This window comes from Bos indicus x Bos taurus, chromosome 13 (assembly GCF_003369695.1).
Source record: "Bos indicus x Bos taurus breed Angus x Brahman F1 hybrid chromosome 13, Bos_hybrid_MaternalHap_v2.0, whole genome shotgun sequence".
Taxonomy (NCBI): Eukaryota; Metazoa; Chordata; class Mammalia; order Artiodactyla; family Bovidae; genus Bos; species Bos indicus x Bos taurus.
The window spans coordinates 72,311,601-72,334,670 of NC_040088.1; the positions used below are offsets into that span (position 1 = coordinate 72,311,601).

The 23,070-nt window shown below is 39.8% G+C and overlaps 1 protein-coding gene across 16 annotated transcripts in view; it reads right to left on the reverse strand.

The window, feature by feature from the left end:
• Nucleotides 1-23,070, reverse strand: part of LOC113903684 (ankyrin repeat domain-containing protein 26-like) — a 97,568-nt gene that overhangs the window by 22,156 nt on the left and 52,342 nt on the right. For 7 of the 16 annotated variants that reach the window (XR_003514247.1, XR_003514246.1, XR_003514245.1 and 4 more), the window contains exons 24-27: nt 16,375-16,544; nt 14,905-15,133; nt 11,386-11,431; nt 406-628 (exon numbers count right to left, since the gene is read on the reverse strand). Coding sequence is in view for 8 of the 16 variants with exons in the window: in XM_027560241.1 (XP_027416042.1) it covers nt 10,946-11,136; nt 11,386-11,431; nt 14,905-15,133; nt 16,375-16,544 (636 nt within the window). In the remaining 8 variants the exon portion in view is untranslated. Of the gene's footprint in view, nt 1-405; nt 629-9,987; nt 10,230-10,253; nt 11,137-11,385; nt 11,432-14,904; nt 15,134-16,374; nt 16,545-23,070 lie in introns of those variants that run through there. The other 9 variants (XM_027560241.1, XM_027560237.1, XM_027560240.1 and 6 more) reach the window with 4 other exon arrangements.

Genomic DNA, 23,070 nt, shown 5'->3' on the forward strand with positions numbered 1-23,070 from the left:
CATCCAGAGCCACGTGGATTATAATCATCTGGTTTGAATTGTCCATCTTTCATTGCCAAGCACAAAAAGTTCGCTACACTATCATGATGAAGATGAGAATACACAGTTCAAGTACCACCGCTGGGGAGAGACATCCCCGACGCTGTTCACTACATGGGAAGGAGGGCTGGGTCACCTGACTTGGGTCACATTTTGGAACTTTGCAGGCATTCGATCTAAGACACCACCACTGGCAATACACAAGAGCAAGTCCCTGCTGTCCTTTCCTCCAGGAAGACCCCAGGACTTCAAGTTAGAAATCAGTCAATATGCGATGCACCAGTGCTGAACATTTTGGTTAGCATGGAGATCCAATCAGACTCTCCACTCTGACAGCAGCTCAGAACTCAAACAAATCCGTCATACCTGCTGGGAACAAGGTTGAAGAGTGAGCTGGCGGAGCATCTCTGTTCTTGGAACACAGGAACTGTGAAGCATTCTGCCTGTACCTTCACTCTACACACCATCTTCACTTTACACAGAACAAGACAGCTGATGAGAACCAGAGGCCAACCACATGGATGACTGGTCCAGCCTCAAATGGAACTGGATTGGCCCTTGGGAAGCCTCTGCTGTCTTACCTGTGAAGCTGCAAAATAACCAATGCATTTTTATAAGCCTCTGTTAACCAAGGAGAACAGAACTCAAAACAGCTGGAAGGAATGAGACAAAGCATCAAAACCAGTCTTTGGTCTTAAAACCACTGGAGATTTCCTGGGAAATTATCATCCAAAACTCCCTTTTATGGGAAGACAAGGGGAGCAGAAATCAAATGTTTTGCCTACAGGGAAAGGAGTACGTTAAGGCTGTATACTGTCACCCTGATTATTTAACTTACATGAAGAGTACATCAGGAGAAATGTTGGGTTGGATGAAGCACAAGTGGGAATCAAGATTGCTGGGAGAAATATGAATAACCTCATTTACGCAGATGACACCACCCTTATGGCAGAAAGAGAAGAAGAACTAAAGAGCCTCTTGAGGAAACTGAAAAGAGGAGAGTAAAAAAGTTGGCTTAAACTCAACATTCAGAAAACTAAGATCATGGCATCCGGTCCCATCACTTCATGGCAAATAGATGGGGAAACATGGAAACAGTGGCTGACTTTATTTTTTGGGGCCCCATAATCACTGCAGATGGTGACTGCATCCATGAAATCAAAAGACACTTGCTCCTTGGAAGAAAAGTTATGACCAACCTAGAGAGCCTATTAAAAAGCAGAGACATTACTTTGCCAAAAAGGTCCGTCTAGTCAAAGCTATGTATTTCCAGTAGTCATGTGTGGATGTGAGAGTTGGACTATAAAGAAAGCTGAGCACTGAAGAATTGATGCTTTTGAACTGTGGTGTTGAAGACTCTTGAGAGTCCCTTGGACTGCAAGGAGATCAAACCAGTCTGTCCTAAGGGAAATCAGTCCTGAATATTCATTGGAAGGACTGATAGTGAAGCTGAAACTCCAATACTTTGGCCACCTGATGTGAAGTAGTGACTCATTGGAAAAGACCCTGATGCTGAGAAAGATTGAAGGAGAGAGGAGAAGGGGACGACAGAGGATGAGATGGTTGGATGGCATGACCGACTCAATGGACATGAGTTTGAGTAAACTCCAGGAGTTGGTGATGGACAGGGAGGCCTGGCGTGCTGCAGTCCATGGGGTCGCAAACAGCTGGACACAGCTGAGGAACTGAACTGAAGGGGGAGATCTCTCAGCACTTCAGGTCATGGGTTCTAGACGTTAAGGTTCAGAGAAACCTGCCAGTAAAGTACCAGGGAATAAACACCACACAGGGAGGCCACGAGCAGGATACTTTACATGCATGGTGAAAATTCCTGGACAAAATCAGCTTAAGTATTTTGCTTTTAATGCTTTGAAAGAGGGATGGGGAAGAAGAGCTGGGTAAAGAAAACAAAGTATCTAGATTAAAATTTCTTTCATGTAATGAGATAGGCAAAATATAGCTGCTGCTGCTGCTGCTGCTGCTAAGTCGCTTCAGTCGTGTCCGACTCTGTGCAACCCCATAGACGGCAGCCCACCAGCCTCCCCCATCCCTGGGATTCTCCAGGCAAGGACACTGGAGTGGGTTGCCATTTCCTTCTCCAATGCATGAAAGTGAAAAGTGAAAGTGAAGTCGCTCAGTCGTGTCCGACTCTTGGTGACTCCATGGAATGCAGCCTACCAGGCCCCTCCGTCCATGGGATTTTCCAGGCAGAAGTACTGGAGTGGGGTGCCATTGCCTTCTCCGAAAACATAGCTAAAAATAATCAATATGTCTAAGTGTAAGTCTTGAGGAATATAGCTCTCTTTATTAAATAAGAATTAACTTTTAATGAGGCTAATCTTCCTCCTCTGGTTTCAAATAGTCCTGATACTGGTCTTAAGATGCTAATTGTCTATACCCTTCATGTATCTTATGATCATAATTTTAACTTTTTAAAGCATCAAGCAGGATATATATACAATATGATACATATATTATATATATAATAAATGTCATGTCAAGCTTTCCCATCATTTGTTAACTTATTAAACTTTTTTTAAAAATGGTGCTATTGGCACCAGAACACTGAAAAAGCACTGAGATGATGTTGCTGAACCAGGAACTTGTGGCTTCTCGTCCACTATAACCCCTCTGAAGGTAGTTCGCAAGATTATTCTTTTAATCTCTGGCCATGTTTTTCCACTCTTTAGATTTATGGATGTTCATAATGCCCTTGCTTAACAACTGGCATAGGAAGCGAGTTCTGTTCATTCATCTCAAATATCCTGTTCACTTCCCATCAGTCAGGGCCCAGGCCATGTCCCAGCCCCTCCCAGAGCTGCTGTCCTTCTCTCCCGACCACAGAAGTGCATAGCCATGCAACTTCCTCCTAAATTCCTGCAACACTCTTTGGTATCACTGAAAATTTGAAACTTAGCACCTGACATTGTCATATATATATATAGAGAGAGAGAGACATAGATATATGGAGAAGGCGATGGCACCCCACTCCAGTACTCTTGCCTGGAAAATCCCTTGGATGGAGGAGCCTGGTAGGCTGCAGTCCATGGGGTCACCAAGAGTCGGACACGACTGAACGACTTCACTTTCACTCTTCACTTTCATGCTTTGGGGAAGGAAATGGCAACCCACTCCAGTGTTCTTGCCTGGAGAATCCCAGGGATGGGGGAGGCTGGTGGGCTGCCGTCTATGGGGTCGCACAGAGTCAGACACGACTGAAGCGACTTAGCAGCAGCAGCAGCAGATATATACACACACACACACACACACACACACACACACACAATGCAGTCTGTAAGATATATGTAAAATATATAAAAATTATATAGAGTCCCTTGAAATAAAGAATTCCATTGGTTTCAGATGACCTGGCGTATTTTCTCTTGTCCACTACTATGATATTCATCTGAAATTCACTTATTGTGATTATAACTGCAAGAAATAGAGGACTAGGATCTTGCCTCCGGGAGCTCCCATGTCAGTACTTTCATCTACCTTCCCTGGTCTCATGCTCCCTTGAGCTCTCCTCTCTCTTTCATCTACAAGTTTTTATTCTTTTTATAGGTTTTTTCTAAAATGTTTTCTCTTTACCTTGTTTCTGAAGCATGTTTCATCACTTCCATTCTTTACTGTATAATCTTTTCAGAAGACCAAGGACACACTCCCGTCCTCTGTGTTTAGGTGCTGTTTGACGGGGCTGTGTCTGTGTTTGACTCACATTTCCATATTCCACAATGTTACCACATGCCAGGAGAGGCAACCCTTTTCCTGTCTGCTTCTCATTTTGACCCACGCCACACTAAAATGAAGCAAAGGGAAGGGTCGCAGACAGATCACTGAATGCTTTAAGATGCTGGCCTTTTAAAATTACATTTCACGTTTTCCAAAGCATCAGAGCTCTGGCCAGTCATTTGGTGCCTTCTGCAGGACACAAAGAGCCATAGGCTGGGAAAATCAGATCTGATTTAATGAATCTGATTGAATCTGATTTAATTCAAGGCGGCCACCACATACCTAGAACCACTCTGAATAAACCGTTTCCTGCTGTCGAAATAACTATACTACCCAAAGCAATCTACTGACTCAATGCAATTTGTATCAAATTACCAATGGTGTTTCTCATAGAACTAGAACAAAACATTTTACAGTGTGTGTGGAAATACAAAACACCCTGAAGAGCCAAAACAATCTTGAGAAAGAAGAGCAGGAGCTGACAGGATCAGGCTCCCTGACTTCAGAGTATACTACAAGCTATAGCAATCAAAGGGAGCAGGACTATACAGTGGAGAAAAGACAGCCTCCTCAATAAGCAGTGCTGAGAAAACTGGACAGCTACACGTATAAGAATGAAATCAGAACACTCCCTAACACCATCCACAGAAACAAACTCAAAATGGATTAAAGACCAAAATGTAAGGATAGACATTATAAAACTCTTAAACGAGAACATAGGCAGAACACTCTCTGCCACAAATTATAGCAATATCTTTTTTGACCCACCTCTAAGAGTAATGAAAATAAAAACAAAAATAAGCACATGGGACCTCATTAAACTTACAAGCTTTTGTACAGCACAGGATATCGTAAACAAGAGAGAAGAAAACCCACAGAATGGGGGACAATATTTGCAAATGATGCAACTGACAGGAGATTTAATCTCCAAAAGATTCAAGCTTTCCAGGAGTCATGTACACATGTGTGAGTTGGACCATAAAGAAGGCTGAGCGCTGAAGAACTGATGCTTTCAAACTGTGGTGCTGGAGAAGACTCTTGAGAGTCCCTTAGACAACAAGGAAAACAAGCCAGTCAATCTTAAAAGAAATCAACCCTGAATATTCATTGGAAAGACTGATGCTGAAGCTCCAATACTTTGGCCACTTGATGCGAAGAATCAACTTATTGTAAAAGACCCTGATGCTGCGAAAGACTGAGAGCTGGAGAGAAGGGGGTGACAGAAGATGAGATGATTAGATGGCATGTTTGATTCGATGGACGTGAGTTTAAGCAAACTCTGGGAGATGGTGAAGGACAGGGAAGCAAGGCATGTTGCAGTCCATGGGGTCATAAAGAATTGGACACGACTGAGCAACAAAACAATAACATGCAGAGGTTCACAAAGAAATGTGACTGTAAGGGGTGACTACAACTGGGGGTTGGTAGCAGTCAGTTCAGTTCAGTAGCTCAGCCGTGTCTGACTCTTTGCGACCCCACGGACTGCGGCACGCCAGGCTTCGCTGTCCATCACCAACTCCCGGAACTTATTCAAACTCATGTGCATCGAGTCAGTGATGCCATCTAACCATCTCATCTCTCATCCCCTTTTCCTCCCACCTTCAATCTTTCCCAGCATCAGGATCTTTTCCAGTTAGTCAGTTCCTCAAATCAGATGGCCAAAGTATTGGAGTTTCAGCTTCACTATCAGTCCTTCCAATGAATATTCAGGACTGATTTCCTTTAGGACTGATTTGTTGGATCTCCTTGCAGTCCAAGGAACTCTCAAGAGTCTTCTCCAACACCACAGGTCAAAACATCAATACTTTGGTGCTCAGCTTTCTTTTCAGTCCAACTCTCACATACATACATCACCACTGGAAAAACCATAGCTTTGACCAGATGGACCTTTGTTGGCAAAGTAATGTCTCTGCTTTTTAATATGCTGTCGAGGTTGGTCATATATTTTCTTCCAAGGAGCAAGCATCTTTTAATTTCATGGCTGCAGTCACCATCTGCAGAGATTTTGGAGCCCAAAAAGATAAAGTCTTTTACTGTTTCCATTGTTTCTCCATCTATTTGCAGTGAAGTGACGGGACCAAATGCTATCTTAGTTTACTGAATGTTGAGTTTTTTGTGTTTTTTAGTTTTTATTTTATTTTTTTATTTGTAATTATTTTATTTTTAAACTTTAAAATATTGTATTAGTTTTGCCAAATATCGAAATGAATCCACCACAGGTATACATGTGTTCCCCATCCTGAACCCTCCTCCCTCCTCCCTCCCCATACCATCCCTCTGGGTCGTCCCAGTGCACCAGCCCCAAGCATCCAGTATCGTGCATCGAACCTGGACTGGCGACTCGTTTCCTACATGATATTATACATGTTTCAATGCCATTCTCCCAAATCTTCCCACCCTCTCCCTCTCCCACAGAGTGCATAAGACTGTTCTATACATCAGTGTCTCTTTTGCTGTCTCGTACACAGGGTTATTGTTACCATCTTTCTAAATTCCATATATATGCATTAGTATACTGTATTGGTGTTTTTATTTCTGGCTTACTTCACTCTGTATAATAGGCTCCAGTTTCATCCACCTCATTAGAACTGATTCAAATGTATTCTTTTTAATGGCTGAGTAATACTCCATTGTGTATATGTACCACAGCTTTCTTATCCATTCATCTGCTGATGGACATCTAGGTACACGTGTCTCTTTCCCCTCTGGTTTCCTCAGTGTGTATGCCCAGCAGTGGGATTGCTGGATCATACAGCAGTTCTATTTCCAGTTTTTTAAGGAATCTCCACACTGTATGGGACCTAATTAAACTTAAAAGCTTTTGCACAACAAAGGAAACTATAAGCAAGGTGAAAAGACAGCCTTCAGAATGGGAGAAAATAATAGCAAATGAAGCAACTGACGAACAACTAATCTCAAAAATATACAAGCAACTCCTACAGCTCAACTCCAGAAAAATAAATGACCCAATCAAAAAATGGGCCAAAGAACTAAATAGACATTTCTCCAAAGAAGACATACAGATGGCTAACAAACACATGAAAAGATGCTCAACATCACTCATTATCAGAGAAATGCAAATCAAAACCACTTTGAGGTACCATTTCATGCCAGTCAGAATGGCTGCTATCCAAAAGTCTACAAGCAATAAATGCTGGAGAGGGTGTGGAGAAAAGGGAACCCTCTTACACTGCTGGTGGGAATGCAAACTGAATGTTGAGTTTTAAGCCAACTTTTTCACTCTTCTCTTTCACTTTCATCAAGATGCTCTTTAGTTTTTCTTCACTTTCTGCCATAAGGGCAGTGTCATATGCATATCTGAGATTATTGATATTTTCCCAGCAATCTTGATTTCAGCTTGTGCTTCATCCAGCCCAGCATTTAGTATGATGTACTCTGCATATAAGTTAAATAAGCAGGGTGACAATAAACAGCCTTGACGTACTCCTTTCCTGATTTGGAACTAGTCTGTTGTTCCATGTCCAGTTATTGTTTCTTGACCTGCATACAGATTTCTTAGATGCAGGTCAGGTGATCGGGTATTCCCATCTCTTTAAGAATTTTCCAGAGTTTTTTTTTGATCTACACAGTCAAATGCTTTGGTGTAGTCAATAAAGCAGAAGTAGATGTTTTTTTGGAACTCTCTTGTTTTTTTGATGATCCACTGAATGTTGGCAATTTGATCTCTAGTTCCTCTGCTTTTTCTAAATCCAGCTTGAACATCTGGAAGTTCAAGGTTCACATACTGTTGAAACCTGGCCTGGAGAATTTTGAGGATTACTTTGCTAGCGCGTGAGATGAGTGCAATTGTGCGGTAGTTCGAACTTTGGGACTGGAATGAAAACGGACCTTTTTCCAGTCCTGTGGCCACTGCTGAGTTTTCCAAATTTGCTGACATATTGAGTGCAGCACTGTAATAGCATCATCTTTTAGGATTTGAAATAGCTCAACCGGAATTTCATCGCCTCCACTAGCTTTGTTCATAGTGATGCTTCCTAAGGCCATGACTTCACATTCCAGGATGTCCGGCTCTAGATGAGTGATCACACCTTTGTGGTTATCTGGGTCATGAAGATCTTTTTTTGTACAGTTCTTCTGTGCATTTTTGCCACCTCTTCTTAATACCTTCTGCTTCTGTTAGGTCCATACCATTTCTGTCCTTTATTGCACCCATCTTTGCATGAAATGTTTCTTTGGTATCTCTAATTTTCTTGAAGAAATCTCTAGTCTTTCCTATTCTATTGTTTTCCTCTATTTCTTTGCACTGATCACTGAGGAAGACTTTCCTATCTCTCCTTGCTATTCTTTGGAACTTGGTATTGAGGAGGGTATATCTTTCCTTTTTTCCTTTGCCTTTAGCTTCTCTTCTTTTCTCAGCTATTTGTAAGCCCTCCTCAGACAACCATTTTGCCTTTTGGCATTTCTTTCTCTTGGGGATGGTCTTGATCACTGCCTCCTGTACAATGTCATGAACCTCTGTCCATAGTTCTTCAGGCACTCTATCGGATCTAATCACTTAAATCTATTTGTCACTTCTACTGTATAATCATAAGGGATTTGATTTAGGTCATACCTGAATGGCTGCAAAGAATGTAATCAACCTGATTTCAGTATTGACCATCCGGTGATGTCCATGTGTAGAGTCTTGTCTTGTGTAGGTGGAAGAGGGTGTTTGCTATGACCAGTGCGCTCCCTTGGCAAAACTCTGTTAGCCTTTGCCTGGCTTCATTTTGGACTCCCAGGCCAAATTTGCTTATTACTCCAGGTATCTCGTGACTTCCTATTTTTTCATTCTAGTCCCCTACAATGAAAAGGACATATCTTTTGGGTGTTAGCTCCAGAAGGTCTTGTAGGTCTTCATAGAGCGTTCAATGTCAGCTTCTTCAGCATTAATGGAATTACTGGGAGTTGATATACTACTTCATAAATGATAGGGAGTAGGAGAAAAAGGCATCTTCTGAATAACAGGTGACTTGAGCGAGGCACTTATGGGAGAACAAATAACATTTAGGAAGGATAAATGGTACCTTAGGAGGATATATGGGAGTTAGGGGACTTTTGTGATAATGTCTGTTTGTCTGGTGCTTTCTCCAAAAAAAAGTCTTCTAAGACTTTTTCCAAAAAGCAAAGCAAAAATAGATAGATTGGTAGATAGGTAAAGATAAGGTGAAAAGTCTTAGGCAAATCTTATTTATCGAGAGGAACTTTCTCTAATTTTAACACTGTCTCCAAAAGTAAATCAAGTCAATTAAAACTGACTCAAAAGCATTCCTTTCTATAGTTGAATAATACACAGCTTCTTTCTCCATTCATCTGTTGATGGACATCTAGGTTACTTCCATGTCCTAGCTACTGTAAGTAGTGCTGCAATGAACACTGGGGTACATGTGTCTTTTTGGAATTTGCTGTATGATGCAGGGAACCCAAAGTTGGTGCTTTGTGACAACCTAGAGGGGTGGAATGGGGAGGGAGGTGGGAGGAAGGTTCAAGAGGCAGGGGCCATACGCATACCTATGCCAATTCAGGTCAATGTTTGGCAGGAACCATCACAATATTGTAAAGTAATTATCCTCTAATTAAAAACAAAAATTATAAAAAGTTAATTCATTTAAAAGGCAAAAACTCAGGCAAATCTTATTTCTCCATGAGAAAACGCCTATGAATCTGTGTTTAAAGTTATATATAGCAAGTTTTATGCCACTATTAACAACTGTAATACATCAAAAGATTGACGGAAGCCATACAGCAGTATCTAAATCTTTAGGTCTATATATAGTGATAAAAACTGGAAAATACAAAAAAGCTATCAATCAACACCACTAAAAATTAAAGACAAGTCTGGCTCTTTGGGTGCTGTTTAAACAGCTGGTATTAGGGCTCATTGTGAGTTTGTAAAGGGCATCCCTGGTGGCACAAATGGTAAAGAATCCACCTGCAATGCACGTGACCCAAGTTTGATCCCACGGTCTGGAAGATCTCCTGGAGAAGGGAATGGCTCCCCACTCCAGTATTCTAGCCTGGAGAATTCCATGGACAGAGGAACCTGGTGGGCTACAGTCCCTGGGGTCGCACAGAGTCAGACACGAATGAGTGACTAACACTATCACTTAGAATATGGAAAACTCAACAGTGCTGATGTTTAAATGCTAAAAACTAAGTTAGATGCAGAGAGACATCACTTAAAATGCTATATAAATTTTCATCATACACACATAATACAAAAATATCTTCCTTTAATAAAGATTTTCTCATCATGTTTAATGGGAAACAACGAAATAGCATGGAAATGGTTCAGTAGAGAAACTTTTACTATTTATCTTTCTGAATCATGTATTTTTCCTTCCAAATCTGTATATCTTGTTCTTCTGTTTACAAAAGTAGGTCATCACACACATTTGACCCATCTGTAGATCCTCGAGAAGACACTCTAAAGGCATCAGATGCAAACTGAGGATCAACTGAAAGAAAAGGAAAGAATTATATTCTTTACCTAAAACATTTGGGTTAACTAAGATTCGTAAACAAACAAAAAACCCTGAGACCTTTCCTAGTATTCTGAAAAATGAAATATATCTATAGATGACACAACACAAAATACTAATCAAGAGTACAATTTTCTAATCTGCTTATGGTCGCATGTGGGGCTCAGTATCAGAGCTCCTGGTTTTCTCATTCTTCATTCATGTACTTATGCAATTGAGTGAAATGATGAATACTCATGTATTCATGCAAAGGTTCTGTGACAAGCGCTGGAATTACAAGATGAAGGTGACCCAGTCCACCCCGAAAAATGATATGCCCTAAACTGGAAAAACAGACAAACAGGCAGTTTCCATACAGAGTCACAAATACTAAGATATAAAAGACGGCACAAGGAACACTCAGGAGGGGAAGCCAGCTTTGTGTCAATACTGCCAGCTTTCTGGTGGAGGTGATATTTATGTAGCTACCTGAAGGATGGGAAAAAGTGCAAGAGACGGAGGGGAGAAGCCCGTACAGAGACCGGAGGTGAGCAAGCAAATGTGTGGGATCCTACACAGTCTGGCTGGTTAGATGCAGAGCTAAGCGGCAGAGTAAGCTGGTAAAGAGATAAGGCCAACTACTTTGGCAGGACCCAAATTGACGTGGGTGTTTGGAGCATTTCCCGAGGGTAAAAGATAAACTGGTGACGTATCTAGTGGCAGAGAAATTTTAAAGTCACCACCAAGTGACAGCTACACAAACGTGACTGCTTGAGTCTGGGTTTCCTAGCCTTAACCACTACCAGACACTTGAGAAGCTGATGAGTGGCACGTTTTCTGAGAATCGTGTCAGGGTGTAGGAAGACAGCTCCACAGGGATGGAGGAAGTAGAAGAAGGATACAGCTAGAAATAAAAAGAAATACACAGACCTTCAGAGACTGTTTCTCAAGCTATGGTACATGATGAATAAATGAAGAAGGATATTTTTCACTATGACTGCTCATGCTTTCACATTTTTCATTAGCTATGTATATAAAACAATATTTAACACAGCATCTGTTATCCAAACAATGGAAAGAGACGCCATTTATTGTTTACAGTGTATTTCAGAAATCAATGTCTAAATTTAATTCATACATTTTGGCAACATACCTTCTCTTAGTGCTCTAGCTATACTCCTGTCCAACTCCCGCCGCATCTGAAATAAGTCAAATATTTATCTTTAAGATAAACAAGTTATATGTTGATAACTTATTAAATGTTACTTTTAAATAATAGTTTTAGAGACTAGACCTAACCTGAAGACTACCTCAGTAGGAAAAAAATCACACAAATAAAAGAAAATGAATTCCTACTTATTCTGCTTATAGATAACACAGAACATATATATGGAATGCTATTTAGATTAATCTGATAAAAAGTACAGTAAATATCAGTCTATCAAGTACACATAATTTCAAAGAATTAGGGAATGACCCATAATCCTCGGAATGACCCACAAGATTACTATCTTCTCCCCTAAAAGCTCCTGGCCTAAATATGTACTTCCGACACTTTATTTTGATTTCTAGGTGAGGATCCTGTTCAAATAGAGGAAGTAGTTTGAGTCGAATGTTAATAAGGAGAACACATCTGTGATTTTCTTTAAACTTTTCCATTTTACAAAAACAAAGAAAGGTGAGAAAATTATATACAAGAAAACAACGTGCCAGCAAGACTTAATTCTGAAGACGTTTAGCGAGAAGGATTCTCTCATCAGTGTTAGTTTCCGAACTACGTCCCACAGAAGGGGAAGGTCCCCCAGGGGTCGCTGCAGGGTTGAGGAACAGAGAAGTCCCAGCTGCAGGGGCTCTGCCCACTCTTGAGCTAAACGGTTCTATACTTGTCTCCACTTTATGTAACACGGTTCCACGCAGAAGTTTTTTTTAGAAGAAAGGTTGTTTTCTTTTTTTTTTTAATATATTTTATTTTATTTTTAACTTTACAATATTGTACTGGTTTTGCCATATATCAACATGCATCCGCCACAGGTATACACGTGTTCCCTATCCTGAACCCTCCTCCTTCCCCCCTCCACGTACCATCCCTCTGGGTCGTCCCAGTGCACCAGCCCCAAGCATCCAGTATCGTGCATCAAACCTGGACTGGCGACTCGTTTCATATATGATATTATTCATGTTTCAATGCCATTCTCCCAAATCATCTTTGCAGAAAAAAACTTTTGTAAGGTATGAGACTCACTGATTTACTCAAAGTTCCTAACTCTACAAAAGAAGTAACAAAGCCAATGGCATTCTTACTGAGTCCTGGGCCAGCTACTTTCTCAGGTAAAGAAAAAACACATAGATTTTTAACTATAACATAGACAAAATGAATATATAAATCCTTCCTATATAATTGAACAGTGCTTGTGGCATGACATGACTTTCTAACTAAATTATGCACTTTAAATGCATAAATAAGAATAAATCAATATCAAACTCCTATTTGTAGCAGTTGATATAGTTAATTTAGAAAGGAAAAATATTTTTTAAAAACAGGACAGAGAACTTGAAGGAAAAAATCTTTATTTGAATCAGCAGGCCAAAACTGAAGAGATTTGTCCTTAAAAGGATGTTCATTTTCTCCAGATAAAACCTGGTTAACTAAAATCAGTCAACAATGAATTATCCACATTTTGGGTTATTTAGAACAAAATTTAAAACACGCAACAGATCTCTCTTTACTGTCTGCTGCTGCTGCTGCTAAGTCACTTCAGTCATGTCCAACTCTATGCGACTCCATAGAGGGCAGCCCACCAGGCTCCCCACTCCCTGGCATTCTCCAGGCAAGAACACTGGAGTGGGTTGCCATTTCCTTCTCCAATGCATGAAAGTGAAAAGTGAAAGTGAAGTCGCTCAGTCGTGTCCAACTCTTCTCGACCCCATGGACTGCAGCCTACCAGGCTCCTCCGTCCATGGGATTTTCCAGGCAAGAGTACTGGAGTGGGGTGCCATCGCCTTATCCGTCTTTACTGTCTAGCATACTTCTATCCAAGCTGTCATCATTAGTTTACACAAAAAGCATGAGTGTAATCTCAATTATAATCTAAATCTGGTCAGAAATTACAGTTGAACTTCATTTCCTCAGCCTGAAGTTTCAAGGTGAAGACTTATACTCCTACCCTCCATATGAGAAGAGAGGAGATTTATCTAACAGGTGAGTTTGGGACAAGGAACTAAGAAGTGCTTGCTTGGTTCCAAATCTCTTCTTTGAAAAGATGTCGGTGCCCACAGTACTGTGAACTTGGGTGTGCAGTAGGCTGCCTATGTCTGGGACGGGGGTCAAGCATTTGCTTCCTCCCCTTAGGCCTGCATGGGGAAGTATCTGACTTGGGATGAAGTGTTTAGAGGCCCGCTGTGACTGCACAGCTAAAGCACATCCTCCAATTTCACGGCTCTCAAGTACTAAGACCCAACATAGCCACAGTGCTGTCGAAGAAACTTTAGGTTGCTCTTCTATGATGGCAAGAAGCCAAATGAGAAAAGAGGTTGAGATTGCATTTAACAAGGGCTACTTTTCTCTGCATCACCAACATCATGAAAACACCATCAAAACGATAAACCCGTGTGCGCTGACTGAAATGGATATTTTAACCACAATGATTACACAATGAAAACTGGTTGCAATTTAAAGACTCCCCATCATTGCTATCTTAGATACCATCCATCCAGATGATGTCAAGATTGAGATAAAGTGAGCTTCATTTATAATTTTTAAATGTTTGCATTAACTACAAATTTAGAATCATTCTACAACTGCTCAGCACGATAGTTTTTAGAAATTTAAATCAAAATTCTATAAGTAAAATAGCAATTAAAGACATACTCTTGTACAAGAAAATAACAAAAGATGTTAACCTAAAACCAGAAATTAATCTTTTGATTTAGTATTACAAGTTTGTTTAATTCATAAAAAGGATTTATCCAGGATTCTTTCAAATAAAAAAACATCCATATGTGGTTAGTGTTTAGATGCCAGTGATTCACTTATGTTTGCTGCTGCTAAGTCGCTTCAGTCGTGTCCGACTCTGTGCTACCCCATAGATGGCAGCCCACCAGGCTCCCCCATCCCTGGGATTCTCCAGGCAAGAACACTGGTGTGGGTTGCCATTTCCTTCTCCAATGCATGAAAGTGAAAAGTGAAAGGGAAGTCGCTCAGTCATGTCTGACTCTTCTCGACCCCATGGAGCCTACCAGGCTCCTCTGTCCATGGGATTTTCCAGGCAAGAGTACTGGAGTGGGGTGCCATTGCCTTTTCACTTATGCTTAGGGGTAGATAAACTGCGGTGGGTGCAGCAAAGCTCAGAAATGATTATGAACCACTGCCAAAGTGAAATCAATTAGAAAGTCAAACATTTTAAAGTATACTTTCAGTTACTAGGCAATAAGATTTCATTTCTAAAGTAGAATTTCAATGCAGCTTTTCAAGAAATTTAAAAAGTATCTCTTAAAAACGAGAGATCTAGGACCAAAAAAATCATTAAATGTCTCCTTGATTAGCACAGTTAATGATGGCTTTTACTTAGTGTGCATAAGTCAAATAAATAACTCAGAAGTTCACCAAATTACAAACAAGGATCATTAATATCAGAAATCTGAAACCCAGTGGAAAAAAGATAATAGAACTAACCTTGGTCAAGTAAGTCTCCATGCTATTATTCGAAGGGCGTGGAATTGAGGTAGAAAACCTTAAGTTTGCTCTTGGAGTAAGATTTCCGTTGAGCACTAAAGGATTATTGAAATTTCCAACACAAGGGGGCTCCAGGACTGGCCTCATGCTAACAGTGTTGAAGAAAGATCTGTTCTGCTGCTTCTCCACCTGAAGTTTGGCGCTGACCACTGCCAGCCTCTGATGAGTCCTGGGTAAGATGGAAAACACCAATTTCATTCATGTTTTCATAAATTATCTGCATATTTAAGTTGCCATATAGTAAATGGAATTCCCATTAAATTATTTGAACACTGAAAACACAGAGCAGACCTCCTGTAAACAATAACAGTTGTAATCTTGCTCTAAAGAAGTACACATGTGTCTGGGGCTCCTCAAGTAACAAGGCACAGTTGGGAGAGGAGAGAAAGGGCATCCGAGAGAAAGGGAGGTGGCCTCACACGGACACCTGCTGCCTCTGGGACAAACCTGCCTCCAGGAAACAGTTCAGGGATGAAGAAACACCCCATGCCACAAAGCCACGTTCAAGTGCTTCCTTTCACCACCCTTGTATACATGTTTCACTCATGACCTCAGAGAAATTCAGCTTTTGGCTCTGAGGAATCACCTAGAGCCACAATCTCAAGGGAGGACGAGAAAGTCAAAGGCTAAGGCTGAAAAGAGCTAAAACAGCCCCAGGAACAATTACAAGTATCCCCTGCTTTTCCAAAGTTCACTTTATGTTACTTCACTTCTCCGAAGGGCCTATGTCAGTACCTGTTTTTGATGATCAAAAAAATTAAAAAATCTGAAGACAATTTCTGGTCTCATTTAAAAAGCCAAAACTCTAAACAGTGTTCAGTGTACGTTTTACAGTGAGAGGCATCGTGCTCCCCAAGCAGGGAGACTGGCCCCACTGAGCTCCTTCCCGGGAAGCCACACCCCACATCTCAGCATCAAGTCGCCACAGCCCTAAGCCCCGTCTGGGAGCACCTGTGCTTCACTTGTGCATATTCATGTTATGTATCGACTAGCAGAATGTGTCCTCAGGTCCCTGCTTCTTTGCTTTATGCTGCTTTGGCTTTTGAAAGGCTTCCTAGGAGCGCTCTGCTTTCAGATAGTGGGGAAGCCTGGACTGGGCACTGCCGGTGGGATCTGCCCTTTCCATCCTCCACACCCCTCAGTCGGGTCACTACATTACTTTTAGCCACTTTGTGACTTACCCTGCCTCTAACCCATGTGTTCATTTCCCCTGTTTCATAAGCACGCCTGTGCACAGTGTGGGAAGCCTTGACACAGTGCTAACAGTCGGTCTTAGGGCGCCCCCTTAGCAGTGGCCATCTAGTTAGCTTTCCCTTCCTACGAATCTCATGCCCCACTCTATAAAAATTACGCTTTAGAGACAAATCAATGAACTAAATTTCGTTTCTGTGATTCTGTGTTTTGACTTACTTGTCTAGTTTATCTTCCAATAACTTTATAAGTTCACATTCTACTAGGTAGAGTTGCTTATATTTTTCCAACTCTGCTTTATTAGAATCTTCTTGCAAACTTTTCATTTTGGAGAGTTCAGATTCCAAGTCTTTAATTCTGACTTCCATCTGTTGAAATCCAGCTTGTGTCTAAGGCAAATTGAAAAAGATAACATTTTTAAAATAATCATTAACCTGGAAAATTACATTTATTCCCTTTAGTTTTGAGTCAGTGATTCAGAGAGCGATTTCAAGGGTGAAAAAAAAAGAGAGAGAGCGGAAGTTTAAAACAATTATTGTTAATGTGAAGTGAATTAAATCTGAATTATAAAATTAAAGTGGAATCACTGTTACAGTAGTACTTCTATAATCTGATAATTCAAAGAATAAGAGGATCAACTTAAAATTTTAAAAATTGAACAAGATAATAATTCAAGAGGATGGTACCAGTTCTAAACCACAATATTTTCTTTTCTTCCTAATGGTCTTGTTTTTTACCAATTGGTCTTATAAGTAAAAGGATTCTCTAGTGAGAATCATTCTGAAAGGTCAATTTAGTGATAACTGTGATGGAAATGGAAATATTTAAAGGGAAAACAAGCGCCTCCCTTCCTTCCAGAAATCTACAAAACTAACTGCTCTAAGGGAGGCAGAGGAAACACCTACGCGGTACACATCCAAAATGTACTGTGCAGGGAGAGTGAACTCAAGCACAGGACAGACCAACAAAGTAATCTGCAAAACATGGTGACTTCTCTTAATTTCTCTACGAGATCCTGTCTCGCTCTTTCTTCACTCTCCTGTTGACATTGCTCTACTTGACCGTGTTCTATCATATTCACTTCTATATGACTTCTGAGGGTCACTACTTCTTGCTCCAACTTCTTTCTCTTCTCTCTAGTTTTTTACATTTCATTTGCACTAGTTTCATAGATAATAACTCCTGTTGAAAAACTTGATTTTTTGCATCCAGGTACAGACCTTTTGAAGATGCAGTTTCCAGCTCTGCTGGAAAATCATCAGTCTTCAAGAATATAAAGATAGTGTTTGCTAGTGAAGAAAGTGGACTGAGCACAGCCTAACTCAAACCCAGGATGAAATAAATACGATGGTATCTGTATTGTAGAATGTAGGACCAGGGATTACTCAGAGAATCAAGAAAGATGTTCTCACCACCAAGAGTCACAAAATATGTTCTTCACTGTCATCTTTGTCACACAACAATTGCACTTGGTTTTACACTCTTTTATGGTCCTACAATAATATTTTTCTATCTTTCCTCCATAAAATGACTACAAGTCACCTCTTAGTAGAATGTCTCTTACTCCTCCCCCCATCTTAATGTCCCAGGATTTTAAAGAAGTTTGAGGGATACTGTACTGTCATGCATTGGAGAAGGAAATGGCAACCCACTCCAGTGTTCTTGCCTGGAGAATCCCAGGGACGGGGGAGCCTGGTGGGCTGCCATCTATGGGGTCGCACAGAGTCGGACACGACTGAAGTGACTTCGCAGGGCTAAGTTAATAAATCCCTTCCAAAAGAAGACTATGAGAATAAGACTCTAATTAATAAATCTTGTAAATATGGATTCTAATCCCATAAGCCTTTTTCTGAAGTACAAAGACGTTTTGCTAATTTGAATTGCATTCCAAACAGAATTATTTGCAAAGTTAAAGAAATCCCATTTCCTAACAGTTTACAGAGATGATCCACACATTCTTCTGAACAGCAACAACAAAAAATGCCTCATTCTTGTAATCCTTTGTTACTGTCCATTTATGCAAGACAAGTGCTATGCACATCAATAAATATTCCCTGTTACACCAATGTATACTTAGCCAAGATTCCCCCTCATGGAAGAAATGTCAATAGTGTAAAATCAGGGGCTAAACTGTTCCTCAGAGCCTAGGTAACAAGCGCTGATGTGAAAAGGCTCAAAGAGCTGGATAGTCAGGAAAGCTCCATGACGGAGGAGAGACGGCGCCAGGTCTGAAATAATGAAGGACTACCCAAGAGGAAAAGAAACTGTAAAGACAGAAAGGACAGTCTGAGCAAGGGCCAAGGAAAGGTGAAATCAGCCAGCTAACTCTGAGGATAAGATCCAACCACAGGGAAATAAAAACATGTGCACACAGAATCATGGAAATCAGTGTCCACAACAGCATTATTAATAGCCCCAAAGCGGAAACAACCCAAAGCTCCATCTAGTGATGATGGATACATGGCTTAGCTTACTGTGACAACCAACAGAAACGGAAGAACTGATACTTGTTATCACATGGATGAACTGTGAAAACATGACATCAAATGAGCAAAGCTAATCCCAAAGGAGCATACTGCATGATTCCATTTATATAAAATACCGAGGACAGGCTTGTCTAGAGAGACAGATATTAGACTGGGGGTTGCCTGGGGCTGAGGGAGATGGGAGGCCATGGGTGGCGGCTAAGGGATGCAGGGTTTCTTTTAGGGGGTGATGGAAATGCTCTAAAATTGACTGTAGTCACCGTTACACCTCTCTAAGAGATACTGAACTACACATGTTGAGTGGGTGAATTCTATGATACGTCAGTTATATCTCAATAGCTTTTAAAAAAATCCAGTCCAATGCAGGATCCAGATAATCTTCTTAATTCTCTAGTTTGGATGTACGTATTCTACACCATCTGAATACCTCCATGCTTTTACAATATACTTAAAATGAAAAGGAATGAAGGCAATGCCTAAACTTCACCTGGTTTGTATAATACCTTTTCTGCAGAAGTTATTCTGAAATCCATGAAATAAATATAGACAGAATTCTACAGCCATTCACAAAAGGAAAGATGAGAAATGATAATATTCTGAATGTTCCATTAAATTAATGACTTTAATCTGGCTTGCCTCATCATGGTAATACAGTTATCACTTTAAAAAGTATTGTTTCAAAGAAAAAAAAGGCTCTCAACTTGTGTGTATAATGAGGCACAATTCTCAACCTTCCTAAGGGTAAATAATATAAGAAAAAAACAACATAATGCAAATGGCAGGATGAAAGTCAGAGTTTAAGAAACGAGTGCATTATAAAGATAATAAGAAAATTGTAGTAAGTTACTTGTAACAAAATTACAGAAGAAAGCTGACCATGAAAATGAGTGTCCTAGACTTTTGGATCGCAGCCATTCTGACTGGTGTGAAATGGTATCTCATAGTGGTTTTGATTTGCATTTCTCTGATAATGAGTGATGTTGAGCATCTTTTCATGTGTTTGTTAGCCATCTGTATGTCTTTTTTGGAGAAATGTCTATTTAGTTCTTTGGCCCATTTTTTGATTGGGTCGTTTATTTTTCTGGAGTTGAGCTGTAGGAGTTGCTTGTATATTTTTGAGATTAGTTGTTTGTTGGTTGCTTCATTTGCTATTATTTTCTCCCATTCTGAAGGCTGTCTTTTCACCTTGCTAATAGTTTCCTTTGATGTGCAGAAGCTTTTAAGGTTAATTAGGTCCCATTTGTTTATTTTTGTTTTTATTTCCAATATTCTGGGAGGTGGGTCATAGAGGATCCTGCTGTGATGTATGTCGGAGAGTGTTTTGCCTATGTTCTCCTCTAGGAGTTTTACAGTTTCTGGTCTTACGTTGAGATCTTTAATCCATTTTGAGTTTATTTTTGTGTATGGTGTTAGAAAGTGGTCCAGTTTCATTCTTTTACAAGTGGTTGACCAGATTTCCCAGCACCACTTGTTAAAGAGATTGTCTTTAATCCATTGTATATTCTTGCCTCCTTTGTCGAAGATAAGGTGTCCATATGTGCGTGGATTTATCTCTGGGCTTTCTATTTTGTTCCATTGATCAATATTTCTGTCTTTGTGCCAGTACCATACTGTCTTGATAACTGTGGCTTTGTAGTAGAGCCTGAAGTCAGGTAGGTTGATTCCTCCAGTTCCATTCTTCTTTCTCAAGATCGCTTTGGCTATTCGAGGTTTTTTGTATTTCCATACAAATTGTGAAATTATTTGTTCTAGCTCTGTGAAGAATACTGTTGGTAGCTTGATAGGGATTGCGTTGAATCTATAAATTGCTTTGGGTAGTATACTCATTTTCACTATATTGATTCTTCCAATCCATGAACATGGTATATTTCTCCATCTATTAGTGTCCTCTTTGATTTCTTTCACCAGTGTTTTATAGTTTTCTATATATAGGTCTTTAGTTTCTTTAGGTAGATATATTCCTAAGTATTTTATTCTTTCTGTTGCAATGGTGAATGGAATTGTTTCCTTAATTTCTCTTTCTGTTTTCTCATTATTAGTGTATAGGAATGCAAGGGATTTCTGTGTGTTGATTTTATATCCTGCAACTTTACTGTAGTCATTGATTATTTCTAGTAATTTTCTGGTGGACTCTTTAGGGTTTTCTATGTAGAGGATCATGTCATCTGCAAATAGTCAGAGTTTTACTTCTTCTTTTCCAATTTGGATTCCTTTGATTTCTTTTTCTGCTCTGATTGCTGTGGCCAAAACTTCCAAAACTATGTTGAATAGTAATGGTGAAAGTGGGCACCCTTGTCTTGTTCCTGACTTTAGAGGAAATGCTTTCAATTTTTCACCATTGAGGATAATGTTTGCAGTGGGTTTGTCATATATAGCTTTTATTATGTTGAGGTATGTTCCTTCTATTCCTGCTTTCTGGAGAGTTTTTATCATAAATGGATGTTGAATTTTGTCAAAGGCTTTCTCTGCATCTATTGAGATAATCATATGGTTTTTATTTTTCAATTTGTTAATGTGGTGTATTACATTGACTGATTTGCGGATATTGAAGAATCCTTGCATCCCTGGGATAAAGCCCACTTGATCATGGTGTATGATCTTTTTAATGTGTTGTTGGATTCTGATTGCTAGAATTTTGTTAAGGATTTTTGCATCTATGTTCATCAGTGATATTGGCCTGTAGTTTTCTTTTTTTGTGGGATCTTTGTCAGGTTTTGGTATTAGGGTGATGGTGGCCTCATAGAATGAGTTTGGAAGTTTACCTTCCTCTGCAATTTTCTGGAAGAGTTTGAGCAGGATAGGTGTTAGCTCTTCTCTAAATTTTTGGTAGAATTCAGCTGTGAAGCCGTCTGGACCGGGGCTTTTGTTTGCTGGAAGATTTTTGATTACAGTTTCAATTTCCATGCTTGTGATGGGTCTGTTAAGATTTTCTATTTCTTCCTGGTCCAGTTTTGGAAAGTTGTACTTTTCTAAGAATTTGTCCATTTCTTCCACGTTGTCCATTTTATTGGCATATAATTGTTGATAGTAGTCTCTTATGATCCTTTGTATTTCTGTGTTGTCTGTTGTGATCTCTCCATTTTCGTTTCTAATTTTGTTGATTTGATTTTTCTCCCTTTGTTTCTTGATGAGTCTGGCTAATGGTTTGTCAATTTTATTTATCCTTTCAAAGAACCAGCTTTTGGTTTTGTTGATTTTTGCTATGGTCTCTTTTGTTTCTTTTGCATTTATTTCTGCTCTAATTTTTAAGATTTCTTTCCTTCTACTAACCCTGGGGTTCTTCATTTCTTCCTTTTCTAGTTGCTTTAGGTGTAGAGTTAGGTTATTTATTTGACTTTTTTCTTGTTTCTTGAGGTGTGCCTGTATTGCTATGAACTTTCCCCTTAGGACTGCTTTTACCGTGTCCCACAGGTTTTGGGTTGTTGTGTTTTCATTTTCATTCGTTTCTATGCAAATTTTGATTTCTTTTTTGATTTCTTCTGTGATTTGTTGGTTATTCAGCAGCGTGTTGTTCAGCCTCCATATGTTGGAATTTTTAATAGTTTTTCTCCTGTAATTGAGATCTAATCTTACTGCATTGTGGTCAGAAAAAATGCTTGGAATGATTTCTATCTTTTTGAATTTACCAAGGCTAGCTTTATGGCCCAGGATGTGATCTATCCTGGAGAAGGTTCCATGTGCGCTTGAGAAAAAGGTGAAATTCATTGTTTTGGGATGAAATGACCTATAGATATCAATTAGGTCTAACTGGTCTATTGTATCGTTTAAAGTTTGTGTTTCCTTGTTAATTTTCTGTTTAGTTGATCTATCCATAGGTGTAAGTGGGGTATTAAGGTCTCCCACTATTATTGTGTTATTGTTAATTTCTCCTTTCATACTTGTTAGCAGTTGTCTTACGTACTGTGGTGCTCCCGTGTTGGGTGCATATATATTTATAATTGTTATATCTTCTTCTTGGATTGATCCTTTGATCATTATGTAGTGACCTTCTTTGTCTCTTTTCACAGCCTTTGTTTTAAAGTCTATTTTATCTGATATGAGTATTGCTACTCCTGCTTTCTTTTGGTCCCTATTTGCATGGAAAATCTTTTTCCAGCCCTTCACTTTCAGTCTGTATGTGTCCCCTGTTTTGAGGTGGGTCTCTTGTAGACAACATATGTAGGGGTCTTGTTTTTGTATCCATTCAGCCAGTCTTTGTCTTTTGGTTGGGGCATTCAACCCATTTACGTTTAAGGTAATTACTGATAAGTATGTTCCCGTTGCCATTTACTTTATTGTTTTGGGTTCGAGTTTATACACCGTTTTTGTGTTTCCTGTCTAGAGAATATCCTTTAGTATTTGTTGGAGAGCTGGTTTGGTGGTGCAGAATTTTCTCAGCTTTTGCTTGTCTGAAAAGCTTTTGATTTCTCCTTCATACTTGAATGAGATC